General features: G+C 42.3%; 1 protein-coding gene across 1 annotated transcript in view; it reads left to right on the forward strand.

The window, feature by feature from the left end:
* Positions 1 to 25852, forward strand: part of LOC146822305 (protein LEG1 homolog) — a 282602-nt gene that overhangs the window by 111549 nt on the left and 145201 nt on the right. Inside the window, exons 2-3 of the mRNA XM_085613393.1 lie at positions 7237 to 7323; positions 17712 to 17896. Of these exons, the coding sequence (XP_085469519.1) occupies positions 7237 to 7323; positions 17712 to 17896 (272 nt within the window). The remainder of the gene's footprint in view (positions 1 to 7236; positions 7324 to 17711; positions 17897 to 25852) is intronic.

Here is a 25852-nt window from a genome sequence, read left to right on the forward strand (position 1 = left end):
CGGGGCAGCTTTTGGGAGGGGATCAGCAACATAATTAAGAACAGTGCATAGCCCAAAGCAAGGTAAGCCTTCTTTTGATTATTTTTTGGGGGAATTGATGCCCAGCTTGGCCTAGCTTTCTCTCGAGGCTAAATTAGTTTTTGTGGTTTGTTGGCCAGGAGAGAGATATGTAAGCAATGGTTGCATATAAAAAAGAAACTTGGTTCAATGGTTGAGATCAGTTGATAAGGTCAGTAAATTGGACATGTATTATAGTAAAAGTAAGAGAATGGATAAGCTTTGGTCGCAGCATATGATTTGGAGAGGTGGCAACCCTGACTTGGGATCAGATTTACGCACTCATCACGGAACGCACCACAACATCCAAAATGCTGCGCTGCATTGTGTGGCTGAGAGTGAGCAGGAGACCACCATAGCTACAGAGATGTGGCACTCTCCTCCCCTCTCCTCTCCGTAGCACTGATGTAGTATTTTGCTGCTTCGCATTATGCACACCCATCTGCTCCAGAGTGCAAGGGTGTCTTGTGAGTCTGTCAGAGGTTTTGTACTAGAAGGATTCCCTTTCAGTACAAAATACTATGCCTAGACAAGCTTTGCAACTTTTCCTGCCATTGCGCTTATTATGATGTCGGGCAGAATCACTTCCGCCGGACACCGACTCGGTCATGGGACCGACCAACACTACGGAGGGTCCCAGTCGCCCCAACCGAACAATGGTAGGGTGCATTCCTATGTTCACTATGGGAGCATGCATTACGGCCATAAACAGGCCGTAATGCCTGCGCCCAACTTGAAATTGGAGGTGTGGTTTATCCCTGCACCCCGTGCCAGGAACCGTAAGGTGCCTGCCACAAGGAGCAGGGAACAACAGGGGGGCACAATAAGTGTCCCTTTGGCTTCCAAACGGAGGCCGTGCACCAAAGAGGTCCCTGTTGGGGGCCACCAAACATGCTTTCTGACATGGTTTTCATGTTGGACAGACAGTCATGGAAACCGTGTTGTGAACCGTGATCATAATCTCAAGGGTAGAAAGAGCCACCCTTGAGATTACTTACTGGCTTCCAACTGGTGGACGGGCTCTCGAGCCCGTCAGAAACAGCCGGAATGACCGGCCGGTTTACTTTCCGATCACTTTCAACATAATGAGGTGGTCGGAAAGTAAACCGACAGGCCAATTACGATGCGGCTCTAAAGGCGCCAACTGAAGGTTGGAGGCTTTACGCGCCGTATTGTAATTGGCTCCTTTGTATGTGAAGGCAGAAAAGAAAGGAGAAATGAAAAGTGCCTGTCTCAGATTTTTGCTAGATTGGGTTTTGCATCAAAAAGCATGGGTGGTTGCATGGGAATGCCTATGTAGCGCCCCTTTGATGCTAAGTAACACAAAGCAGCACTGTGCCCTACTTTGCATTTCTTTTAGGCAATTTCCAGCTTAAAATAAGTTTTGTGCTGGAAAGTAAATAATAAAAACAACATTTTGTGCTGGTTTGTGTCTTTTTGTGACACAAACACAGCACAAAATGTTGGTAAATCTGTCCCTTTGACTCCTATGATTAAGTTGGATATGCCAAGAATACCAGGGTGTGGGGATTTGATTTCCTATACTGGTTTGATGGATAGTTTCTTCAGATGGCTATAGGCAGCCACCTTCTCATTGGTTGGCTGTCTTTTAACTCTATCTGATAGTGAATGAGAATAAAAAAAGGCTTAGGGCCTGCTTTAGATCTTGGTGGAGGGGTTACTCCATCACAATGGTGACGGATATCCCATCCGCCGAAATATAAATTCCATTCATCCCATCCAAGATCTAAACGGGACCTTTGAGTTCACCTTTGAGCAATCACACAATGCTTAAAGAATCTTGGAAATTACTTACAACTTGTCTAGCCCTATATTAGAGAAGACAAATTTAGCACAAAGTTAGAATGACTACATGTGCCCCCAGGGCTACTTTTCAGTGGCCCATGATAGACGTGGGCCCTGTTTGTGGCTCCCCATATCCTTTTCCGACAGGAGTTCTAATCATGAAAAGGCTGTTGAAAATGAATATTGTAATCCAGAAAGTGGTGCCTTGGCACCGCTGCCATACTGGGACGCAGTTCTGACTGCCGCCCGGTCCAGATCTTTGATCCTGGCAGAGGTGGAGGTCTTGCATCCAACAGTTGTGGGTCCGGCTGCCAGCATTGGATTGTGCCAATCAAACCAAAGGGCTGCCAGAGTTTGGACCACCACTGATGGCCTGTCAGCGGTCAGATCACCCCTATCCTAATAAGGCCCTATGTTGGCACAAGCGCAGGCCTGATATGTACAAAGCTTTGGTTGAAGGGATTATCTGGGACAAATGCATCACCAAGGGCAGTTATTTGATTTGGGCCAGTCCTAACAAAAGTGCTCCATGCACGAAAAGATGCTCTGGGACTCAAAATGACCTGCAACACACATATGGCAAAATAATTGTGCACTACGGACACATGAGTAATCTCCTAAGAAGAACCACAAGAGTAACTCTAACCTAAGATTATCTTTTGCACAGTGAATGTACTGGATGGTGGCATGCCCAAACAAAACAACCATCTCAAGCTCACAACTGGCACATTGGCATCCCTTGAATGAATGAGGAGCATTGCCATTGATGTTTCATAGACAGGATTTAGAACTCATATTATTTCTCTGTGTTTTCTTTGTTTCTTCTAAGCACTTTGGGGCAGATTTATAATTTTTTAATTCATAAATGCACTAGATTTACTGAAATATTGTGAGTTCCTGTTCTCTGCCTGTGCTGGCACACAATATTTTGTCTAGCAACAATACAGACACCTTTGCACAAGGGTGTGCTTTTGCCTGCATTACACCCAGAATTGTTTTTAGGCAGGATGAGGACACTCCCTGCACAAAATCAATCTTTGGAGGCTTTCTTCCTCTTTCTACGTGTGCTGGAAAGTGCAGCACACTTAGAAAGAGGAAACAACAAGTAGAAATAAAGATATTTCTCCCCATTGTACCCCCCAAGCGAAATTGTGGCATTTTGACACATTACAGGACTTACCAATCTTGGTACATCTGGGTGTGTGCAAAAACCCATGGGTAGACCATGGGACCACCCACGTTCCACCCATGGAACTCCTTCCCAGGGCAGAGAAATGCATGGCAGCGACTTGTGCTGCCTTGCGTTACTCAAGATTTACCAGACAATACAGGGCCACGCAAAAAAACTCTAATGTAAATATTACGTTTTCCTTGGGACACTATGTGTGACGCAAGGGCAATGCAATAGAATAATAAATCAGTCATTTTATATATGTTATTGGAAACATACAATTCTTTGCTACAAAACGGAATACTGGAATAAGTTTTAACCCCCACTCCTTTGAAAACCACCTCTAAAACCTACTGACTTTTGGTGGTAGTAGGTCAAAAGATCTATTTTTTTTATTTCAATTCGTAAAGATGTTAAATCCACAATATCATGTTCCACTCTATCATCATGGTAAGTATATATAAATAAAAGGTACATGTGTAGGTAACACTACTAAATTTACTTAGACAATATAGATAATGAATTGTGTTGGTGTAAATAACTCACTTTGGCAGAACATTCCTTTTAGCAAATATACATGGAATATTATTATGTAAAACCCATCTTTTTTGCCTATCATTTGGGATAATTTCTAGTGGGAAGGACCTCACCAACCCCACAGTGGGTGTGCTTACTGCTATTTATGGCTAGTATTTTAAGCTTTAAAGAATTTATTTTCGATCTCAGTTACGACCTGTGTTGATATTGCCCCACACCAGGGCATTTATTTGTGCTCCTGTGCAGATTATTACCAACATCTCTAAATTCTGTATAGTGCAATGGTACATTTGCCACTTTCACTGACTTTTGCACACATTTACCAGTCCAACAGCACCAATTTCAATTTATTTTATTATGTTTTGGCACTCCAAAGAGGTCCACATAAAACAAGATACACAAATACAAATACACATTCTCAAAGTAAAATTGACAGCTACAGCATTTTCCACTGAACAAGATAATCAGCGACACATACCTCCATATTTCATCAATAAATATCTAAAAAACCTTTTAAAAAGTTAAAAATATTGAAGCAAAACATTTCATTTGGAGGAATATATAAGGCCTGCAAAAAAGAATTCACATTGAGGATACCCAATTGCAAGCATATTGGTCTTCACCACTTTAAACGAAGTGGACGCAATGCAGGACATATAAACAGTACATGAGAACGATCCTGAGCAGACATATTACAAAAGTTACATGTGGGAGAAGACCCATGCCATTTTGCCAAAAGAGTATTTAGGGGCAGCAAGTCCTGCCTTAGAAGGAACCAAAATCTCCGAACACCATGTGGTAGGTTCCAGGTGACATAGGGTTGAGCAAGCTTCATTGAGAATGTGTTAGCAAGGAGATCACCTCCCCTCTTTACTAGCATGGGCTTCTTGTTCAACGAGAAGCAAAGAGCCCAAGAAGCCTGTTTCAAAAGTGATTTTAGCTGGGAAGGAGAAATAGTAAAAAGGGTACTCTCTTCCAATTCAAGAAGTGCCACAGCCTTTCTAAAATTCTTAACAATTTGGGAGTACTCTCTTAAACTACCCAGCAATTCCCCCTTGAGAAGGGATCTCAAAGTCCCCGTTTCTCCTCTAGCCAGGCTGGCAACCCATCGTACTAGAGCGGACAGGCCCTGCGCCCAACTGCTACGGAGACCGAATTCAAGTCTACAGGCAGCCACAGAACAGGCGGGGTTAAGAGAAGTTATAGACCTTAATAATTTTCCTTCTACCGTCTGTAGAAAACCCCAGTGCTTTAAGTCAACCAGTTCCATTCCATACAGGAGGGTTGATGGAATTTTTGCCCTAAAGACCTCCAGTAAACAAGCAAAATGTCTTCTCCCTGTGGCGGAAAAAAGGGCGCTCAGACTTTTGCCTTGGGACAGGGCTTTACGGGAATTATTAGCAATATGAGGCTTCTCACTCAGGTTGGCCGAAATTATTTTTCCAAAGAAGGTATATGTCTTAACCACCTCCAATTTCTGACCACCAACTGACCAACCAAAATTCTCTGATTTAGATTTTTTCTTCCCTGTAATGCACATAATTTTGCTTTTTGTGGCATTTATCCTCATGTAGTGGGTCTCTGCAAAAAGATGTAAAGCCTGCAGACGATTAGCTAATCCCTTAGGTATTAAATCTAGGATAAGGATATCGTCTGCATATAGAAGGCAGGAAATAGAAGATCCCCCCACTACCGGGGCTATGCCAACACAAGATGAAAGCGAAGCAGGAAGGTCAGCAATGTACAGGGAGAACAGTAATGGGGCCAGTAGACAACCCTGCTTTAATCCATTAATGGAGGGAATAACCCGCGATAAACCCCTTTCTCCACCTTGTAACACTCGGCACCAAGTGTCCGTGTGTAAAGACCGCACCAGATCTAATAGAAGAGGGGGTATGCCCAAGTCAGATAGCTTTCTCCACAGCAAGGGACGATCAACTTTGTCGAATGCTGTGGAGAAATCAATGAAAGCCGCATACACTCCTCCTCCCCGAACTCTTATATATTTGTCCGAAATAACCTGAAGGGCTGTAAGGTTATCCAATGTACCATGCCCCTTACGGAAGCCGGTTTGTTTAAGGGGTAATATCTGATTCGCATCAACCCAATCAGTAATTAGCGATAGGAGACATTTGGAAAAAACTTTTCCAATGGCATCAAGAAGGGCTATCTGGCGATAATTCATTGGCTTATCTCTATCGCCCTTCTTGAATAATGGAACCAATATGCTCTCTTTCCAAGAAGAGGGCACAGTTTTACTAATGAAGCAAGCTCTAAATAAAGGAAAAAGAATCTTGCTCCATAAGACAGGATCCTGCTTCAATACCGATATGGGAAGTTCATCAGGCCCCATTGCTCCAGAGGAACGCATATCCTGCACCAGAGGAACGCATATCCAACAGCACCATTTAGTAGCGATGTCTGGGAAATGTTAGAACCAATTTACACCTCCTTCAATGCAATCTATCTATACTGGCCTCTGTTGTAGCTGGGTGGCTACGTTGTCCTGTAGTTCCTATAAAAAAGTATACAGGATCTGTGTGTTTAGACAACATACACTGTAGGATTGGTGCCAGACTGACTCTGAAGACCCCCACCGGGTATGCTGGCCCTTTTTGTACCAACTAGCTCACAGTGGCACTAGAATCTCCTCTTACCAAGGAGAGAATAGTTCCTGGCAACCATCGAACATGACAACCTTGATCCCTCAGGACCGTGGAAACAATATACTACCTTTCGCTCAGTCACTCTTGCTTACTTGGTCCATTTCAGAGGGATACACCGAATACAAGAGGCTGGGCATTTTTCAATAGGCATTTATTGAACAGTTGTCATTCTGGTGTAGAATAAATGAGCTGCAACAACTGTTAGACAGTATAAGATATAAATGATTAGCAGTACTATAAAGGTGAATGGACGGTATAGCTCTACCATCTTGCAATAATCATGAATACATTAGAGTATATAAAACACATGATAAAAGATGCGTACTCCTCGTCCTCCCTAACTAGATGTACCTAAGTGTACCTAGCATGTATGTAGGTGTTAAGCCAACAATCCTTATAGGATTTAGGCAACCCCATTACCTGAAGTGAGAGACTGTGGGACCAAATCCTGGTATGGAGTTGGACACCCCGTGAGGAATGTGTTTAGACCACTGCGAGCTGGAGTGTCTGCATGCAGGAACCTCAGCGTCTTTGGTCAGTGTGTTGGCTGGGAAGTCTCCGTCTCCTCTCTCTATCTTATCAAGATGTGATGTATATATACCCATAGGTCTCCCCAGGGGTCCTGCCTTGCTGCATTACTCTGTAAGCCTAAGAATAACATGGGCATGAACTTTCTACATAGATTTTATACAGGAGATGGTAGTCCTGCTGTGCTTCCAAGAATGCTCATGTATAATGAATGAGATTTTGAACTAGGGAAAACCTGCATTCTGAATGCAGTGTTGAATCTAGGGAAAAGGTCAGTCCCTGTAAACCATGACAAGTATAATGTAGGGAAGAATATAGGTGAAGGGCAATGCAGTTACCAGGGCCTATGTTATGGTACCTATATGGAATATAACAACTTCAAACGTAACTGTGGCAGGGTCAATCACTGTAATCTTTGTAAAGCTCAATCTATTTTCTCCTTTAAATGCTTTTTTCTGTTTTTCGTTTCAGGCAGATTAGCTGATCCTTCAAAAAGCACAACCTGTGGCCACAAATCTGGAGACCTAAATTGTATATCTCCTTCTAGCTGGGGTTCTTGTAAGTATTTTGTTAGTTAAGATAAGGTACAGACTGTGGTGAGCACTGCAGCACCATGTTTTTTATGACCTATCCCAGTAATATTGCTGATAATAAATATGCATCAAATGAAAGTTATCCTACTGCTTTTCATTTTTTTAAAACTTTTTGTACATCTATACCAATCTCTCTTCTCTCTCTCTCTGTCTCTCTCTCTCTCCCCCCCTCACACTTGGGATGTGCTAATATAGAATTGTTTTATGAGTTTAAATCAGACCCTCAGTAATCTTAAGATTATATTCATGAGTCATGTTTTGATAGTCACAGCTGAACATTGTACAGTAATTCTTTAGGAGAAAAAATAGTACTTACACGCTTCACAATCAGATCACTTCTTAAATGGCTTTGTTTTTTTGATGTTCTTCTTTTTTTATCTCAATTTTCTGGGATATATCGAGTTAACATAGCTGTCTGTTGCAAAGACCTTGTTTTTTGCACTTGCTCCCTTAGGACATTTTCCAGAATGCTGGTGCTTGTCTTCTTATCTCTCTTGACAGCAAATCTAGAAAATATCACAAATAAAATAAGTTATTTCTTTATTCTCACTTGCTTGTGCTGCTTGGATATGAATTCACCTCAAAGAAATGAAAAGACAAGAGGCATTTGGCAAAACAGGAACAAGTTGGTTTAATTAAACACAGCAGCTGGGAGAGTCTTGACAGAATGAGTCAGAGGAAAATCTCTTGGTGTACATGTTTTGGCAGGTATTATATACATTTTGTGAGTAACAATAAAACGATTTCTGCATCCTTGAAAAGCATCTCAGTTGTGAATTAACAAGTTCGGGCATCAAATAAGGACACGGATGGCTCTCGACCTCGACCTGTGTATGTGTGTGCCTCAGACTTGTTTGTAGTGCAACTATCTATCTGTGAGATCAGTCAGGGTTTTTCTGGGCACGTGTTTGTCTTTGGGTTAAGAGAGACCCCACATGTGAACTGCTATTTGATAGGCCTGGGTGTGGCTCGTAGGACCTTCCTGACCAATTATTTTTGACTTGGGTCAATAGCAATGTGGCAAGTTAAGCTGAAACTCCTAAAAATAATATGGCAGTCACTGGTATCATTTTTATCGACTTTCTCAACAAAGGGTGTACAGTTGTATTGTCATAGTTATGGATTTCTTAATCATGGCGTACATTGACATTGCTTTTATTGGTGTCAACATTGTCATTTGTGCATAGATTGTGACATACATTGGCATTGTTACTGCCTGTATCATAGCTGTCGTACAGGCATAGATTATGGCATGAATTGACATTGCATTTATTGGTATTGACGTTGTCAGGCCTGCACATATCATGGTATTCATTGACATCATATTTGCCCATTCCACCACATGGAAACCATCCAAAGCTATGCATATTAGACCTTATTTACCAAAAGAGTAAAAGTACTAGCAGATATCTATTTCGACCTGAATGCATTGTTACAAAACTTGGAAAATTTGCTAAAGGTGTACTTTCAGGATCATCATGTGACTTTTTCTAAAGGCTCTTAATTCACCTTTACAGAGTTCTTCACATGAATCTGCACAGGGCACACATAGGGCTCCTTTGCAAATGCAATTTTATTTTATTGAGAATATATTTCTCTCCCATGGAAATGGATCTTCTGACTTCAACCTGGGGATCATCCATTCCCCTTCCCATCCTCAAAGAGGATTTGCTAGTGCCCTTGACTGTGTAGCTCTACATCATTAGAAAGAGGGCAGGGAGTAGTGTGGGGATACTCACGTCCCACCCTTTGACTGGGATTTGCTATTGTGGATTTCATTCACTTCTGGAAGAGGGATACATACTAGTAAATCTACTTACGACCACCATGAATCCCTTTGTGAACTTCTGCTTCCCAAAAATGCCTTTGTGAATATGGGTCTGTAATTGTTTCAGGAGTCAGAAAGATATATTGTGTACCTATTGTATTTAACATATAGATCATAGACAGACAAATAAACACCATCTCATCTGTCTCACAACAATTGGACCAGAGTTATTGGAAAGGCACAATCTGCACACAACACTCAGCATGATTCTCAATGTGGCACCAACTACGGAATCTTAAAAGCCTGTTTTCCCTACCCAGTACACCTCTGCGTTTCTTCGCTCCCAGCACTGACTTCCACTGCCCCATTCCAATATAGCTGCACCACCTCACAACTGATACAGAGCACTTTGCCCGGATACGCCTTAGCTACGTCATCACAACAGGGTAATTTGACTCCCTGATGTCAATCCTTCCTGTGCTCACCATTCACTAGGTTTGCAGCGCGTTAACACCATCTCTTTTTTTTTTTTTTAGTTTTAACAGTAAGTTTATTCATCAAAATTCCAATGTAATACAAGGCAAGAAAACAGCAAGTATATAAGATATAATACATGAAAGTGATAACGAAAAACAATAAAAATAATTCAATGAAGCAATAAAAAGGGAAAAGAAAGGGGGGAGGGAGAGGGTAAAAGAAAGGAAGGAGCAAGGGGAAGAAAAACCATTGTGACTGTAACACTATTATAAATTTCAAGAAAAACAGTATACATGAAAAATTCCTGTAAATGGAAAAAGACAATGTTGTTAATCAAGTTGCAATAAGAGAACATATCAAAGGGAATATCAATAAAAAATATTTGTTAAGCAAATCAAAAGACAACATGAGTATCATGGAGGTTTCCGAACTTCATCAGAGGTTTGAACCACTGGAGCGTTGTGTGAGGCGAAGTAAGTTAAATATGTAGAGATAGGTAACCATAAAAGGTCTCTTTTGATAGACACAGAGACCCGGGCATTGAAATTGGTGTCAAGTTTATGGTGAAAACAAACTGCGTTCCACCATGCTCTAAAGGTAACTTTATCCGCTTGTTTCCAGTTAGAAGTTATTAAATGAAGAGCTATTGCCAATAACAAATCTATCAACTTAAAATTGGAAGGCGACTGGGGCCAAAGTGGTGAAAGAGAGCCTAGAAAGATATTAGTGGGGGAAAAAGCAATGTTTGTTTTAAAAATTTTGTTAATTTGAGACCAAACTAAATGCCAAAAGCGGTTAACAGGAGCACAGTAAAAAAGCATATGTACTAAGTCCGCATTTGTGGCAGAGCATGACCAACAGGTTTGAGAGGCATCTGTAGTGAAGGAGGCCAACCTTGCAGCAGTAAATAAAAGACAATGATAAATATAATAAAGGGTTTGAGATGTATTAGCGGCTCTGGACGTTTTATGGATTTTGAGCCACAGCTTATCCCAGAGAGGGATTGTCCAGCATTCGAGAAAATCTTTCTCCCAAGCCAATTCAACTTTCGTTTTGCTCCTATCAGAGGAAAGAGACAAGCAATTATAGAGAGCAGATGCTGAAGAGGAACTGGAGAGTAGGGGATAGAGCATGGAGCAACTTGAGGAAGTGGAAGACGAAGTCGGTAAAGAAAGAAAATATTGGCAGAGCAAAGGATATAAACGATCATATTGAGCTTTACATGAAGATGGTAAGGAAAATTGTGTCTGAAGATTCGAAAATGATAGAGGGGTGTTGTTAAGTACTAATTGTGAAATCCAAAGCAGACCTCTAGATCTCCAAGACTTCCAGTAAAAAGTACGCTTATTAATCCGTAATAGATTATTATGCCAGATGGGCTGTTGATTCAATGAGGAAATCAAAGGGATAAGAGGATGGAAGTAATGGAACAAGAAGTTTACGAGAATGAGAAATGACTGGAGTTCGATGAGATAGTGTCTGTAAAGGTTAGAGATTCGTGAAATTGAAAAGGTGATATAAAGAAATTTTCTATATTCAACCAGACGGGCGGAGTTGTACTCTGGTCAAAGGAAAGCCATCGGGAAGATTGTTTTAATGAAAACGCATAATGATACTATTTGAAGTCAGGAAATTTAAGGCCGCCAGAAGATTTGACCTTCTTTAGAGAGGACAAAGCTATTCGAGGGGGTTTGTTTTTCCAAAGAAATTTCATTAGAAGAGTGTCAATTTTTTTAAAATAAAATCCAGGGATATGTACAGGAATCATGGAAATAATATATAGCACCATGGGAGAGAGCATCATTTTAATGGAATCTAGTCATCCCCACCAAGAGAGAAAAAGTCAATGCCAATGATCAATCGAATCAGATAGAGTTTTAGTTATGTGATCAAAATTTAGTTTTGAGTGTTTCCGGTATGTTTGAAGAAAACCACAGGCCTAGGTATCGCCAAGAGAAACCAGTAGAAATAAAATCTTGCTTAATGCAAAGTATATTTAAAGTAAGAACTTCACATTTGTCTGAGTTAAGCCGGTAGCCGGATAAGTGGGAAAACGTATCAACCTGTTGTAGAAAAGACGGGATGGATGTAGAAGGATTAGAACAATATAAAAGAATATCATACACAGACATTTTAACATGGGAAGTATCAAGCTGGAAACCGGTAATTCGAGCATCTTGCCTAATTTTGGTTAAGAATGGTTCTAAAGCAATTATAAATAAAAGGGGAGAGAGGGGACAGCCCTGACGAACTCCTCTCAAAAGGGGAAAATATTCTGAGATTTTACCGTTAACAAAAATGGAAGCTCTAGGACCTGAATACAATAACAAAATAAAGGAGATTAATTTAGAAGGAAGCCCTATCCATTTAAGAGCGTGGAACATAAAATCCCATCCAATCCTGTCAAAAGCTTTCTCTGCATCCAGCGCTATAGCAGCGATGGTATAATCAAGAGAAGAAGCTTTACTAAGGATATTAAAAAAGACTCTAGAGTTGTCGGAGGATAGACGACCTTTTACAAAACCGGCTTGCTCGGGTCCAGTCAAATTAGGTAAGATGGGGTCGAGACGGAGAGCAAGGAGTTTAGCAAAAATGTTATATTCAAGATTGACTAGGGAAATCGGGCGGTAATTTTTACAAAGAGTGGGATCCTTGCTATCCTTGGGAATTAAGCATATTAAGGCTTCCTGAAATGTACCAGAAGAAGCACCATTTGTAATAAAGGAATTGAAAAGTAAAAGAAGATGAGGAAGAAGTAAGTTAGCAAATTGCGCATAAAATTCAATCGTAAAACCGTCTGGGCCAGGAGCTTTCCCCCTTTTTAGTACTGAAATTGCATGAGTAATTTCAGAGAGAGTGATATCCAATTCTAAAGAGGAAAAGTCAGTGTCATGAGATGGAAGATGTTCAATAGATTCAAAATAGGCAGAAAGATTAGTTAAAGTCGGTTGTTGTTCAGGAGTATATAAATTCTTATAAAAAGAAACAAATTTGTTTAAAATGTCATTATCCTTAAATAAGGAGATACCAGTATTATTCCTTATGGATTCTATTTTAGTCCGATCACGTCGTATTTTCAAATAGTTTGCCAGTAACTTCCCCATTTTATTTTGACCTCCATAATAACGGGCACTGTTCTTTAAAAGATAGGAAGAAGCAGCTTCAGTAGATGATTTGTTAAACTAGAATTTTGCGTCAATAAGGTTTTTTAATGAAGATTCAGAGTTTGAATGATAATAATTGTATTCAAGTTGTTTAATTTCTGTAAGCATTTGAGAAGTTTTAGCTTCAAAAGATTTCCTTTTGCGGGATACAAAATTTATAATAAAACCTCTGGCCGTTGATTTAAAGGAATCCCAAATCGTAACTGGGGAGGAGTCTGGAACAGAATTGAGGGAAAAGAATTCAGAGGCAAACGAGCTGAATTGGCTTGTAAAGTTGGGATCAGACAATAGAGTATTATTGAATCGCCATCTGCGTGTATGCGGAGTAGAAGGTAACAAATCAAAATCAACAAAAACTGGAGCATGATCCGAAATTAGAATGGATCCAATTTCAGATTGAGAAACTTGTTGGGATAAGCATTTACTAAAAAAGAGGTAATCTATTCGGGATTGAGAATGATGAGCGGGAGAGTAAAAGCTGTATTCTCGAGTATCAGGGTTACAGAGTCTCCAGATATCAACCAAAGATTTGTGTCGTATAGCAGAAGTAAATTGGGAATGCATCTTAGAATTAGAAAATCTAACAGAAGAGTGTCTATCTAATATGGGATCAAAAACCTGGTTGCAGTCCCCTCCAAAAATAATATACTCTTCATCCAACAAGAGAAGCTTCTCAGAAATTAGAGTCCAGAAAGAATTATCAATAGTAACTGGAGCATAGGTGTTAAAAAGGACTAAAGGAATTTGATTTATAAGTAGCTTAATTATTATCCAACGACCTTCCGAATCACATTCTTGATGAATAACTAAGATCTGATACTTTTTATGGAATAAAATAGAAACTCCATTTTTTTTACCAAGGACTGGAGAAGAAAGAACATTACCAACCCAACCTCGTTTCAATTTAGCTGATTCAGTATCAGACAGGTGCGTCTCTTGAAGTAGAGCTATGTCAGCCTTTAATTTAGTTAAGTGGGTTAATATTCATTGTCTTTTCATAGGATTATTTATTCCCATAACATTCCATGTAACAACTCTAAATGGAACCAGATGAAATTAATACTAATCATTATTAAACAGACAGTAAAAAAGCCAATCACATTACTAAAAGACTGGTAAAAATTAGAACAAATATGCAACTGAATAGAATCAACTTGAACAAGTATCATGTAAACAATGAAAAAACTAAATGCAATAATGAAAAAACGGTAGATATTAGAGTAACAGAATATGAATTGGGAAGTGCAGAATTAAAAAACAGAGGAAAATGAGAGAAAGAGACTGTAATCAAAAATGGAAAATAGAAAAAAGAAGGGGAAAGGAAACAGAGAATAGGAAGAGAAAAAGAAGAAAAAGAAAGATGTGAAGGAGGGAAGAGAAAGAAGAGTACATGAAACAGGAAAACAACACAGATCAAACGTTGTTTGAAAAAGCATAAAAATGTCTAAAAGACATACCACAGAAAGACAATGAGAGTGGGGATGGAGGAACCACATAAGGGAAAAACCACACCGAACGGAGGACTCCGAGAGGATGCGGCAAAGGAAGAACAACCTCCGGGCATAGGACGAAGAAATCATACATAAAAAGGATCACAAAACCGCACCTGATAGGAAGGAAAGAAAAAACATTAGAAGAATACCTCAAGACACAACAAGAACAGCAAAATGAAGGATAAAAATAGACAATGAGAGACAAAAAGTGAATAATTAAATAATCCCCTCAATTATAAACATGAAGTGTCCATAGAACCATCTCTGCAAGAGTCGAGGAAATGTTGAAGAAGTATAGGGTCTTCATAGTTCGTCGTTTTATTGTTGTAAGTCACTTTAAAGAGACAAGGATGAAATAGTCCGTATCGTGCATTCAGGGCCCCGGAGAGCAGGTCTCATGTCTAGAAATTGTTTGCGACGATCTGCAGTGGCCTTAGCGTAGTCCTGAGCAAAAAAGAGATTGGAACCATTCCAGGTGATCTTCCCTTTCTGCTTGGCAGCTTGAATGATTCTCAGCAAGTCAGTAAACTCTAGGAAGTACAAAATAGCACCTCTAGGTTTCGCCGAAGATGAAGAGAAGTTGGTAGAACGAGAGAGTTGACCCAAACGGTGAGCTCGCTGAATGTTCAACGGAGGAGAAGTTGGAAGACCAAGGAGTGTTGGCACGAAGGATTGAAAGAAGGATATAGGATTAGTACCTTCAAGACCTTCCACAAGGCCATAAATACGTAGGTTATTGCGACGATTGCGATTTTCTTAATTTTCAACCTGTTGCTTAAGAGATTGTATTTCCTTATGTATTCCCGGCACCTGGTCAGAGAGTACCTGCACTGAGGACATTTTCCTTTCAAGTTCCGCAACTTTCTGTTCATTATGCAACCAACTATCCTCAAGACTCTGAAGGCGAGCATTAGTTTCTGCCATGTAGGGTTTAAGAGAGCGGATTTCTTCAAGAAGAAGCTCCATGGAAATGGACGAAGCTGTGGTAGTGGGAGAAGGAGGATTCGTCTTTGCTCTTTTCCCTGGTGTGGAAGGTATTTTAGAGTTAGGTTTTGTGCTTGGACGAGAGGTGTTAGGAGATGAGCCTTTTATTCCAAGAGAGTCATTAGTTACTTCATCCATATTATCCTGTAAAACACTGAATGGATTATTTTCCTCTAATGGCATGGAACTGGTGTTAGTGTGCTGCGCGTTACTACGATTAGAATGAGCCATCATTACCAAAAATCCGAGAGATGAAAATATTGGTAGATGAGCACAAAGTCCCAAAATGGCGTCTGAGTAAAACACTGAAAAATTGTTGAGGAAAAATGAAGAGTCAGCTAGTACGAGGCAGAAATCCAACCTTCATCCATATACACGCTCTGATATCAATCATGTGTAGGGATAAGCAACAAAACCGAACAGGATGCATAAAACATGGTAGAAAGCGACTTGAAAAGTAGAGGCAGCAAACCAAAATGGTGTCCAAGATTACATTGAGCTGAGGAGACATGAACAAGCTCTCCACAGAAGCCAAAGGTATCCAAAATTGCCAAGCAAAAAAAGGATTGCCGTGAAATGAGGGAAAAGAAGGCAACTATAATCGTACCAAAGCGGCAAAAGTCAATTTAGGCATGTAAAACAGATAAAAGTCATCGCGGGAGGCAGGGGTAGCATAAGTGCACAAAATGGCGGCTGCAACTCAGCAGCGAGCCGCAGCCGATAATTAGCACCAAAAAATCATCACACACGCTCACCCCGCACCTCCGCTCAGCCGCCTGTGCATTCAGGAGGAGTTCCGCCGCTTCCAGGCACAATCTTGCGATGTCGCAGTCCCGGCAGACGCCCGGAGGAGTTCCGTCGCTCTATGCTCTCACGGAGCCTCCGAGAGGAGCGGCCATTCCCGTCGGCGCCTAAGCCACGCCCCCCGTTAACACCATCTCTAACTGGGAAGTGCACCGTTCACAACTAGAGGTAAGGACCGACGTGGACACCGGCCCACACATCGATTAAAGCGTTTACTCGAATCTCTCACTCCCCTCGTGAACCCCACCAGTGCTCGCTCCGTCGCCCAGACCGCGGGGGATTCCCTTCACGGCACCCACACATTCTTTTTCTTTCAAATCTGCTTTATTGAAATTTGCATAAAAATGATGTAAGTAATAACAACAGTTAACATATGTGAAAAATAACAAAAACGGAAAGGGGGGAAGACCGCACCCGCACATTCTTATCACTAGCCTCAGGGTATGGAATGCGCTTATTCTTAGCACAGCGCCTCGAATCGTGTGAGCCAGTACCATCGGACTACAGTTGTCTTTTACCGGCTCCCTCGAGGGCACCCATGCCAATCTACTGTTGACTGGGTCAGCTAACCTTCAGCGGTCAGCCCTTACTATTGGCATTGACTTCGGCTCCATCTGCAGTCAGCTCGCTGTGCCACCACCTGACATCACCGAGCCTACTGAGTGCAAGGGCATGCTTCACTTACGGTTTATGTCTTTTTACCTGACATTGAATGTCATGCACACACCGTGATTAGCAATGAGCCTGCCAATTCTTGAGCATGCCTCCCCTCCGAAGGCTCTTTCCAGCACCAGCCTCATATGGAGCCGAATCTATACTTACTCGAGCCCCTCTTAAACTGCATCAGCTTACTGAGCATGGCTTTTACTTGTAAATACCTCGTGGATAACAGGTCATCGCTTATCTTTCCCAAACTATTTAAATAATGTATACCCTATTCCCCCCTTCTTTTTTTCTCATCTCCCTGTTTGTTCCCTTTTTTGTTCTCTTTTCCTTTCCACGCTTTCACAGGCATCTGTCTCAGGCACCAATTGACGTGTCCTGAAGATGATCCCTGTATTTTGTTAAAGGGATTGAAATGTTGTCGACTTCTCGAACCCTGACTCAAAGTTAAACTCCTTATGTGGAAGAGGTGTGGCGCCACGACCAGGGTGACTGACTCCGGGATCTGGGGATCATGGTTCGATCCCCGGCGCTAGACTAACCCAGCACCATGTGACTCTGGGCAATAGCTTGCTTAATCTTCACGACGGCCCCCAGCGCCTAGAGACCCTTTCGGGTGATTGTTTGCGATTTACAAATGTGGATTATTTATAGTATTATTATAGTGCTGTGGTGCTGCAAAGTATTTTCATTTACCTAACTAATGAATTGCTCTTTTGGCCTTGCTTCTCTAAATGCCTGAGTTCTTCTTTTATGTTGTGTATGGTCCCACTTGTATGTTGTTATTTTAATTGCTCAGATTAAATGATCATGTTGGACAGATAAACATATACATTATGAAATCTGTAAATCACTTTTTTCAAAAATATGTTTTTGTTGTGAGGGACCATTGTTTCTGGAAAATAATGAAACAGCATGGATACTTTTTGGTATGTTCAGTGTTTTTTCTGTTTTGTGTAAATGACTTGTTTCTTCAGTGCACTTTCTCTCTTTCTTACAGGCGTGGACTATTATTTGTCAGTTGTGCCTTTCCTTGTAGCTGCTAAGGATGGCATTTTTGACAATTGGCAAGCTGACACAGAAATATTGCCTCCTAAGGAATTCTCTGATGACTTTTGTTCAACTTATGACACTTGCTATTCATTGCATCCACTTTTAATGGACAAATGGAAGATGTATTTTAAGGTAAATGACTTTGCTTTCTGTATCTGATACGGCATTATATGGAGGATTGGCATTTCGTGTTGTTCACTTGTATGATTATGAAGCACTCGGCAGTGCAATCAAAAACATTGCCAAAATCATGAAACAACAAACACTGCTGAAAATGGATGATAGTATATTTGAAATCTATTATATCAATTTCACATACTTGCATTAGTGATATGTTTTCATACTGAAACACGGATTGGGGTCTAGCACCAACGAGAAGGAAATGAACATGCTACGACATGTCTGAAGGTTTTCACCCTTCATCTGGCTTATGGTCTGTCTGAACAAGGAAGTGAGTGCCAAGGTGTGTGAGGACATGTGTTGCTGCAGAGTAATGCTCCCTGCAGACTCTGCAGAACTTAACTAACCTAAGCAGACAAATCCGTACTTAAGAGGAACTGCGTAACTCTTTGATTGTGATTGACTCATCGGAGTATGTATGCTGGACATTTATGTGCTCTGAGTCCCTCCCACTTGATACATATAGTATTCTGAACCACCCTACTGAGGCCACCCTTCTGAGGATAGAAGAAGTGCTTCACCGTGGCTAGCCGAAATTTTGATCTGTAAGAGCAGGACTCTGACAGTGTCCCAAGGGTTGGAGCCCTTGGGAGAGGGGGCACTGTGTTCAGGTGGGGCCAGAGGAGTGAGGTCTCTTGGGATACATCATGGCTCAGGAGGGCTGAAACCCTGTTTCTCTACCAAAAATGCACCAGTCCCCAGTGGATTGGGTCTGTGGGCTGAAACCAGCTTGAGGGGGGTGCAGACCCGCATCCTAAAGAAATATGCACCATAACCCTGAGATGGGGTTTCCGGGTTTGAAATCAGCTAAAAGAGGGAGTAATACCTTCCTTCCTAACTAAAATTGCAGGAGGCCCAGCATGTGATTTCTAGGTTGAAATCAGCATGAGGAGTGGGACCCCTTGCTAACTTTCCAACACAAAATGTCCAGGGATACCCATGGATTGGGTTTCTGTGGCTAAAAACACCACAGGCGGTGGGCCCCATGAAAGCTCCTAGACTTCTTTTCTAATTAGGTGACACCCGGACCATTGCTCGCCCTGAAAGAGTTTGAAAATCACAAGGACAGCAGTCTTTTCTAAAATGTTGCTCTTGCATCTGTGATGCAGTTTTGATGATGGGTTCAACCCAGGTCTGTGACTGGGGGTGAGTGTCTGAACATTTTCAGCGCTCAGTCCATTATCTCCTTGTGTTTGCACAGTGTTTTGCCCCAGCACCAGGCCAAGAGTTTCAGGCTATACCTCCCCTTTCACCTATATGCTTTTTTTAACCTCCCGGAAACGGAGTTCTTCAATGCTTGCCGTAACATCCTTATTGATGTTGTGGCAGCCAGTTTAATCTGTCGGGTCCATGGATTCTCCACAGTGTGAGCTATATGTACATTTTGAATTGTTATAACCTTCAAAAAAGCCAGATCCCCCAAAAATATGTGTTGGAAAGGGCTTATTGGTAGTCATAAGTAGTCATAACAACTTCAGCACTCAACCGACGAACACCACGACCGAACCACCGCCCCCCACCACCACCCTCCGCGCCTGGACCCCGATCAACACCAAAGACACCGTCCGCACGATGAACTCTATCCACTCCGGATCTCCGACCGATCCCTGCCCTTACCACGTTTTCAACAAGGCCGACGCTGTTATCGCACCCCACCTGCGGAACATCATCAACACCTCCTTCGACACCGCTACCTTCCCGGAGAGCTGGAAGCACGCCAAACTCAGCGCCCTACTCAAGAAGCCATCAGCCGACCCCACCGACCTCAAGAACTACCGCCCCATCTCGCTGCTCCCATTTCCCGCAAAAGTCATCGAGAAGACCGTCAACAAGCAGCTGGCCGCCTTCCTCGAGACGAACGGATCCCTCGACCCCTCGCAGTCTGGCTTCCGGGCCAACCACAGCACCGAGACCGCCCTGATCGCAGCCACGGATGACCTCCGAGCGCTACTCGACAACGGAGAAACAGCGGCCCTCATCCTCCTCGACCTCTCCGCGGCCTTCGACACTGTCTGCCACCGTACCCTAGTACAACGCCTCAGCAACGTCGGAGTCCAAGAAAAGGCACTGGAGTGGATCATCTCCTTCCTCGCCGGAAGGACACAGAGAGTCCGCCTCCCTCCGTTCAGATCTGAAGCCACCGAAGTCATCTGCGGCGTCCCTCAAGGCTCCTCGCTCAGTCCTACTCTCTTCAACGTCTACATGAGCCCCCTCGCCGACATCGCACGCCAGCACAACCTCAACATCATCTCCTACGCCGACGACACCCAGCTGATCCTCTCCCTCACCAACGACCCCGCCACCGCCAGAGCCAACCTTCATGAAGGGATGAAAGAGGTAGCCGAATGGATGAAGAACAGCTGCCTGAAACTGAACTCGGACAAGACAGAAGTCCTCATCCTGGGATCCTCACCCGCCGCTTGGGACGACTCCTGGTGGCCCCCCGCCCTAGGCAGCGCACCCAAACCAACAGACCACGCACGCAACCTGGGCTTCATCCTGGACTCCTCCCTCTCCATGACCAGACAAGTCAACGCTGTCTCCTCGTCGTGCTTCAACATCCTGCGCATGCTACGCAAGATCTTCCGGTGGATCCCCACCGAGACCAGGAAGACGGTCACCCAGGCCCTCGTCACCAGCCGTCTGGACTACGGCAACTCCCTCTACGCTGGAACCACCGCCAAACTCCAGAAGAGACTCCAGCGGATCCAGAACGCCTCAGCACGACTCATCCTGGACATCCCCCGTCGCAGCCACATCTCCAGACACTTGAGAGACCTGCACTGGCTCCCGGTCAACAAGAGAATCACCTTCCGTCTCCTCACCCACGCACACAAAGCCCTACACAACCAAGGCCCAGGATACCTCAACAGCCGCCGCAACTTCTACGCTCCCAAACGCCAGCTTCAATCGACCAGCCACGCCCTCGCCACCGTCCCCCGCATCCAAAGAGCCACCACAGGGGGACGTTCCTTCTCCTACCTCGCCGCCAAGACATGGAACTCCCTCCCCACCCACCTCCGCCAGACCCAGGACCACTTCGCCTTCAGGAAGCAACTCAAGACTTGGCTGTTCGAGCAGTAGCGGACCCCCCAGCGCCTTGAGACCCTCTGGGTGAGTAGTGCGCTATATAAATGCGTTGATTGATTGATTGATTGACCTACCACTAGTAATAAGACTACAAAAACAATACGAGTCATTCAAGGTCTCAATAAATTATTGCCCTGCTCAACCCTTGGTAGCTGGCGTAGCCCAGTAGACAGGTGTGTAAAGCATTTAAAAACACCAATACATTAAATAAGTAAGACAAAAAAACACAATAAAAATTCAACACCAGTTTATAAGACTAGATTATCTTTGTATGAACAAATAGACTCCAAAACGACTCCATAACAACAAATATCCAATGTAGGGAATTTTTAATGATTAAATACTTTCTAGTGCCTAAAAATCAAAAGCACCAACTTGCGACATCTGCTTGCACTTGACTGGGGCAACGTCAATGTTTGAGGCGGAACGCGATAGAGCGTGGATCAGACACACTAAGCAGAAGGTCTCGGTCAAACTTTTGCTTTCACATTTTTCTGGCCTTCTTCATCTTTCCTGGTAATGTCTCTCAAGTTTTAATTATTGGAAAGATCTCTGTGTCACAGATGACATGACAAAAAACACATTGAAACCAGATCTGTCGTTAACTCCACTAGACTAAGTGAATGATGTTCCACATGGGATATGCGGCCTAATTGTGAAGGCTCTATTCTTGTCAAAGCAAAGAGTGTGTAGGAAAGTGGAGTAATCCTTAGCTCAGTCCTGGTAGTGTGGCAAAGATCAGTGAGTCATTACTCTTGGAACATTTATTAAGCATTTCAGAGCATTTCAGAGCACCACCATAGACGATAAGTAATTGACATACCTCGAAAGTAATCCCGCACCAATTTATACAAATAGAGTGTATTTGTATCTTAATTCAGACACCGGGATGAATGGAATATCATATATATATATAACTGGAGTTATAGATTTTTGAAGCAATATTAAATCAGTGCACAATAATACTAGAAAAGTATAACATTGAGGTCAAAGGGAAAGAATCACTAACAGTTCGAGTTATGTGGAATTCTCACAGTGTTAAGGTGGTGCGGGTCCCAGGACCAGGCCAAGGCAGTGGGTTCAATTTTACCTGGCCCATGGAGCCCGGGTGCAGTTTTGTCCTGGCTGGCTATGGTTCTGAATGGGAGAGCTGCTTTTACTGCTTTACACAGTGCTGCTGGAACCAAGATGCAAAACAAGCATTGGCATAGCCAATAGGTCTCGCCTTTGGAACCTTTTAAGTATTTGGCCATGCAGCACTCTACCTGATAACTGCCGCCCTTCTTCCTCAGCATAGAAACTGAGAGGAGACTACAGGCAGAGGATATTTTGCAATTAGGAATTATTAAATTTTTTGCAACAGGCATTGAGCACTTTGCTTATATGTTATATTTCACTGTAAAAGAAAAGATATGAAAGGTTTTATATTTTACAGCTTAATAAATAGTAATGATAGAAGCGAGGGAGGGTGAAAAGAGTAGGGGGTTGGGCTAAGCTGGAAAAGGTGCCAGAGTGCGAGAGAGAGTGGAAAAAGGCACAGATGCAGGTAAAGAGCAGTGAGGAGGAGGGAAGGTGGTTGCAGAAAAGGCACGAGCGGCGAGATCAGACGCACAGTGTGAAGCTAAAGACAAGAGCACAACAGGTAAAGAAAATGGGTGAAAATGCACAAAAATGTGAATCAGGCAAAAATACAGGCAGACTAATACTGAAAAGACAGAAAAAAAAGGTGTGAAAATACAGTGAAAACCCTAGATAAGAAATGAGAGAAAGATGGTGTGTAAGCTCTTTTCTGAAGAAGGTTTTGCTTTGCGTTGCCAGTCTCTGGAAGTGATAGCAGCTGACATGGGAAGAGTAAGCAGAGGAGGTGCTGGTAGGGAGGGGTTAAATTTACAGATGCAGCTGTGGGGCGAGGGGCTCTTGGAAACAAGGAAGACAAAGCCTGCTGCAGAGGGTAGGGTTGCTTCTCTCACATGTTCTGCCTGCCTGCCTCTCCAGCGTTTGCAAATACTTCTGGAGAGCACAGCCGTAATTTCTGCGATATCGTTTTACCCCCGACGTCTCCCATTCCTGCTGTCCAGGCAACTGTAACCCTATCAAACAGAGTGTTGAAAAGTATACCACAATAAGTCTCGAAAGAAGCCAGCAACTGCATGAATCTAGCACGTTGTTCCGATGCAAAGCTGAAGCAATACCAGCATTTCCTGAAGAGCTTTCTGACTTTATTGAAGAGAGCAGTGTGCCCGAGCTCAGCTGCTGTGCACCGGCAAAGCTGCCCCGCTTTCCCACGCATTGTTCGCGTGCCTGCTGTTAGCTGCCCAGGCAGTCGCGACCATATTTAAATAAAGTGTTGGAAAATATAGCGCAGCCATTTGAAGCTGTGTCCATGGTATGGGAACCAATTAAATGAATAGAGTGCACCAAACAAACAATATATAAATCAAAGCATCAAGCCATGTAGCAGGGGCATAAAAAATGCACGGCGGCGCGTTGTGTTTAATTAGTAACCTGATCTACGATGAAGAATGCAGCTGCCACACTGCGGGCTGCTCCTCGCTCCAGAGAGAAAAACCCCTTGGGATTGAACATTAAAAAAGAGGTGAGACATGGGGCGGCCTTTAGCCATTTGTGTGCTTTCATTATTGAAAGACACACGCAAAAGCCAATCCTATATGTGGGAGTAGTCAGACCCACATGGAGTAAACAGAAGAAGCTTTGCAGAGCAGCGCATGCACGCTGGCTCAGGCTCGACCTAAACACAAGAACAGAGTTGTTGCTGACATCAGTCACAGGTATTGTGGAATGCCCAATTGATGCAGCAAAGTGACGTGTAGCGCTGCCCTATGTCAAATCGTTGCAAATGAGGTCATGAGGTTTTTTATAGCATTTGAATTAATGAAACAGAAGATTCATTATAATGTTTCTGATAAAATGGAAAGCTTCAAGGATTATAATTAAGTACATAGAGAGGGACAGTTTGATATTTTTTTGTGTTTCGTCTTGGTTTTCTGGCTTTTCTGTGTTTTCCGTCTTTTTGCTTTTCTCCTGCCATTTCTTTTGTGTTTCCTTCTTTTCTTCCTTTTTCTCACTAGTTTCTTTTCTTTTACCTTTTCTATCATTTTGATTAATTTGCACTCGGTGCAAAAATATATTGTGTAATTTTAATATACACACTACTGTGTATTTAAATTAGTTTTACATATTTTGTTTGAACTAATTGCAGCCTTAAGAAAGGGGTTTTCCCAGAAACATGTGTTAGTGGTGTATGTTGGAATTGAATGGAATAAAGAAATAATCATATAAAATAAGGATTTTATGTCTTATGTGTGATAAGAAAATTGGAGGAAATAAAATGGAAATTGATACAAACAAGAAACTGTGAAGAAGGTTATGCATCACAAAAGTGCAGTTACGTAAAGGTGCACAATCAACCCATAGACACCAGGGGATACAAGTCAGTGACATAGTAGGAGCAGGTTATTTGTTCAAGGCAAGCTATGAAACATTCATGATTAGAACTAAAATAGACAGAAAAAGTAGCCGGGAACTTGTGATGTCGAAAAATGATGATAACACAATGTTCTGGTAAGCGGAGTTTATTCATATTCACACCTCATCCAACGGCCATGGCAGCGCAACTGCCAGCCCACAGAATCCTGCCTTTGAAGCGTTCTAAGAGAATTCTAACATGACCTCATTAGCAAATGAGGTAATACACCACACATCTTCCTTCCATACAAAAAGTAACACTGGGAAAACAAAAAGAAATGAAAACTAATCATTCAAAATAATCTTTGAGAGAAGCAGGTTTCTTGATAACTCTAACACTCCTCCTAAATGTTGAAGGAACATTGCTAGATGAACAATGCAGATCAGAACTACCAGACCCGCTTACCTCAGGAGTAGGTTTCAACACTGAATGATCACAGGAATTAATTTTACGTGTGATAGCAACGCGGTTCTTGTTCCATATGCGACCATCATGTGTCTTAACAGCATTTTTGAAACATTTGATAACTTGAAGTTCTCTGGTGAACTTGGACCACTCTGCACACCCTTTAGGAGCCTTTACTTTGACAAAATCACCCACATTTACCTCCACAACTTTCACACATTTCCGAGAATCAAAATCCTCTTTCCTTTTGTGCTGAGAAACTATTTCTTTTTCTCTCCACAAACCAGGAGAATTGTCAACACATCCTTTGTTCCATTTCATCTAACCAGGTCAAACAAAAGTGGAAGCTGTTCTACCTTTGAATAGTTCAAAAGGTATCATTCCTGTGGAGCAATGTGGTGAAAATCTATAGCCCATAAGTCTATTGGACAATTCTTTTTTCCAATCTAAACCATTCGCTCTAGCTAATTGAATGCCTTCCTTTAAGGTTTTAATAACTCTTTCAATGGCACCATTAGTTTCAGGGTGGTACAACGCTGATTTCTTATGAACAATTCCACACTTCTGCAAAAAAAGATTCAGTCTCACTAGAACAAAATTGTACACCCTTATCTGTAAGGAGAAACCTTGTAAAACTTTCTCTTTTAAACACACCTTTCAGAAATCTAATGATCGCTGAAGAGGAAATGTCTTGTACACACAATACCTCAACCCAACTAGAATAAACATCCATGAGTACAATAACATAAGGTGTGGCATGTTCACCTCGTATTGGACCAAGAATATCCATGGCAACTTCTTTCCACGGATATTTAGGTAAAGTTCTGCAAACCATGGGTGACTGTCTAGTTCTAAGACCTTAGTCTGAAATCGTACATTCAAAACAATCTCTTATCAAACTTTCAACATCGCGGTCAAGCGTAGGC

This window comes from Triturus cristatus, chromosome 6 (genome assembly GCF_964204655.1).
Source record: "Triturus cristatus chromosome 6, aTriCri1.1, whole genome shotgun sequence".
Taxonomy (NCBI): Eukaryota; Metazoa; Chordata; class Amphibia; order Caudata; family Salamandridae; genus Triturus; species Triturus cristatus.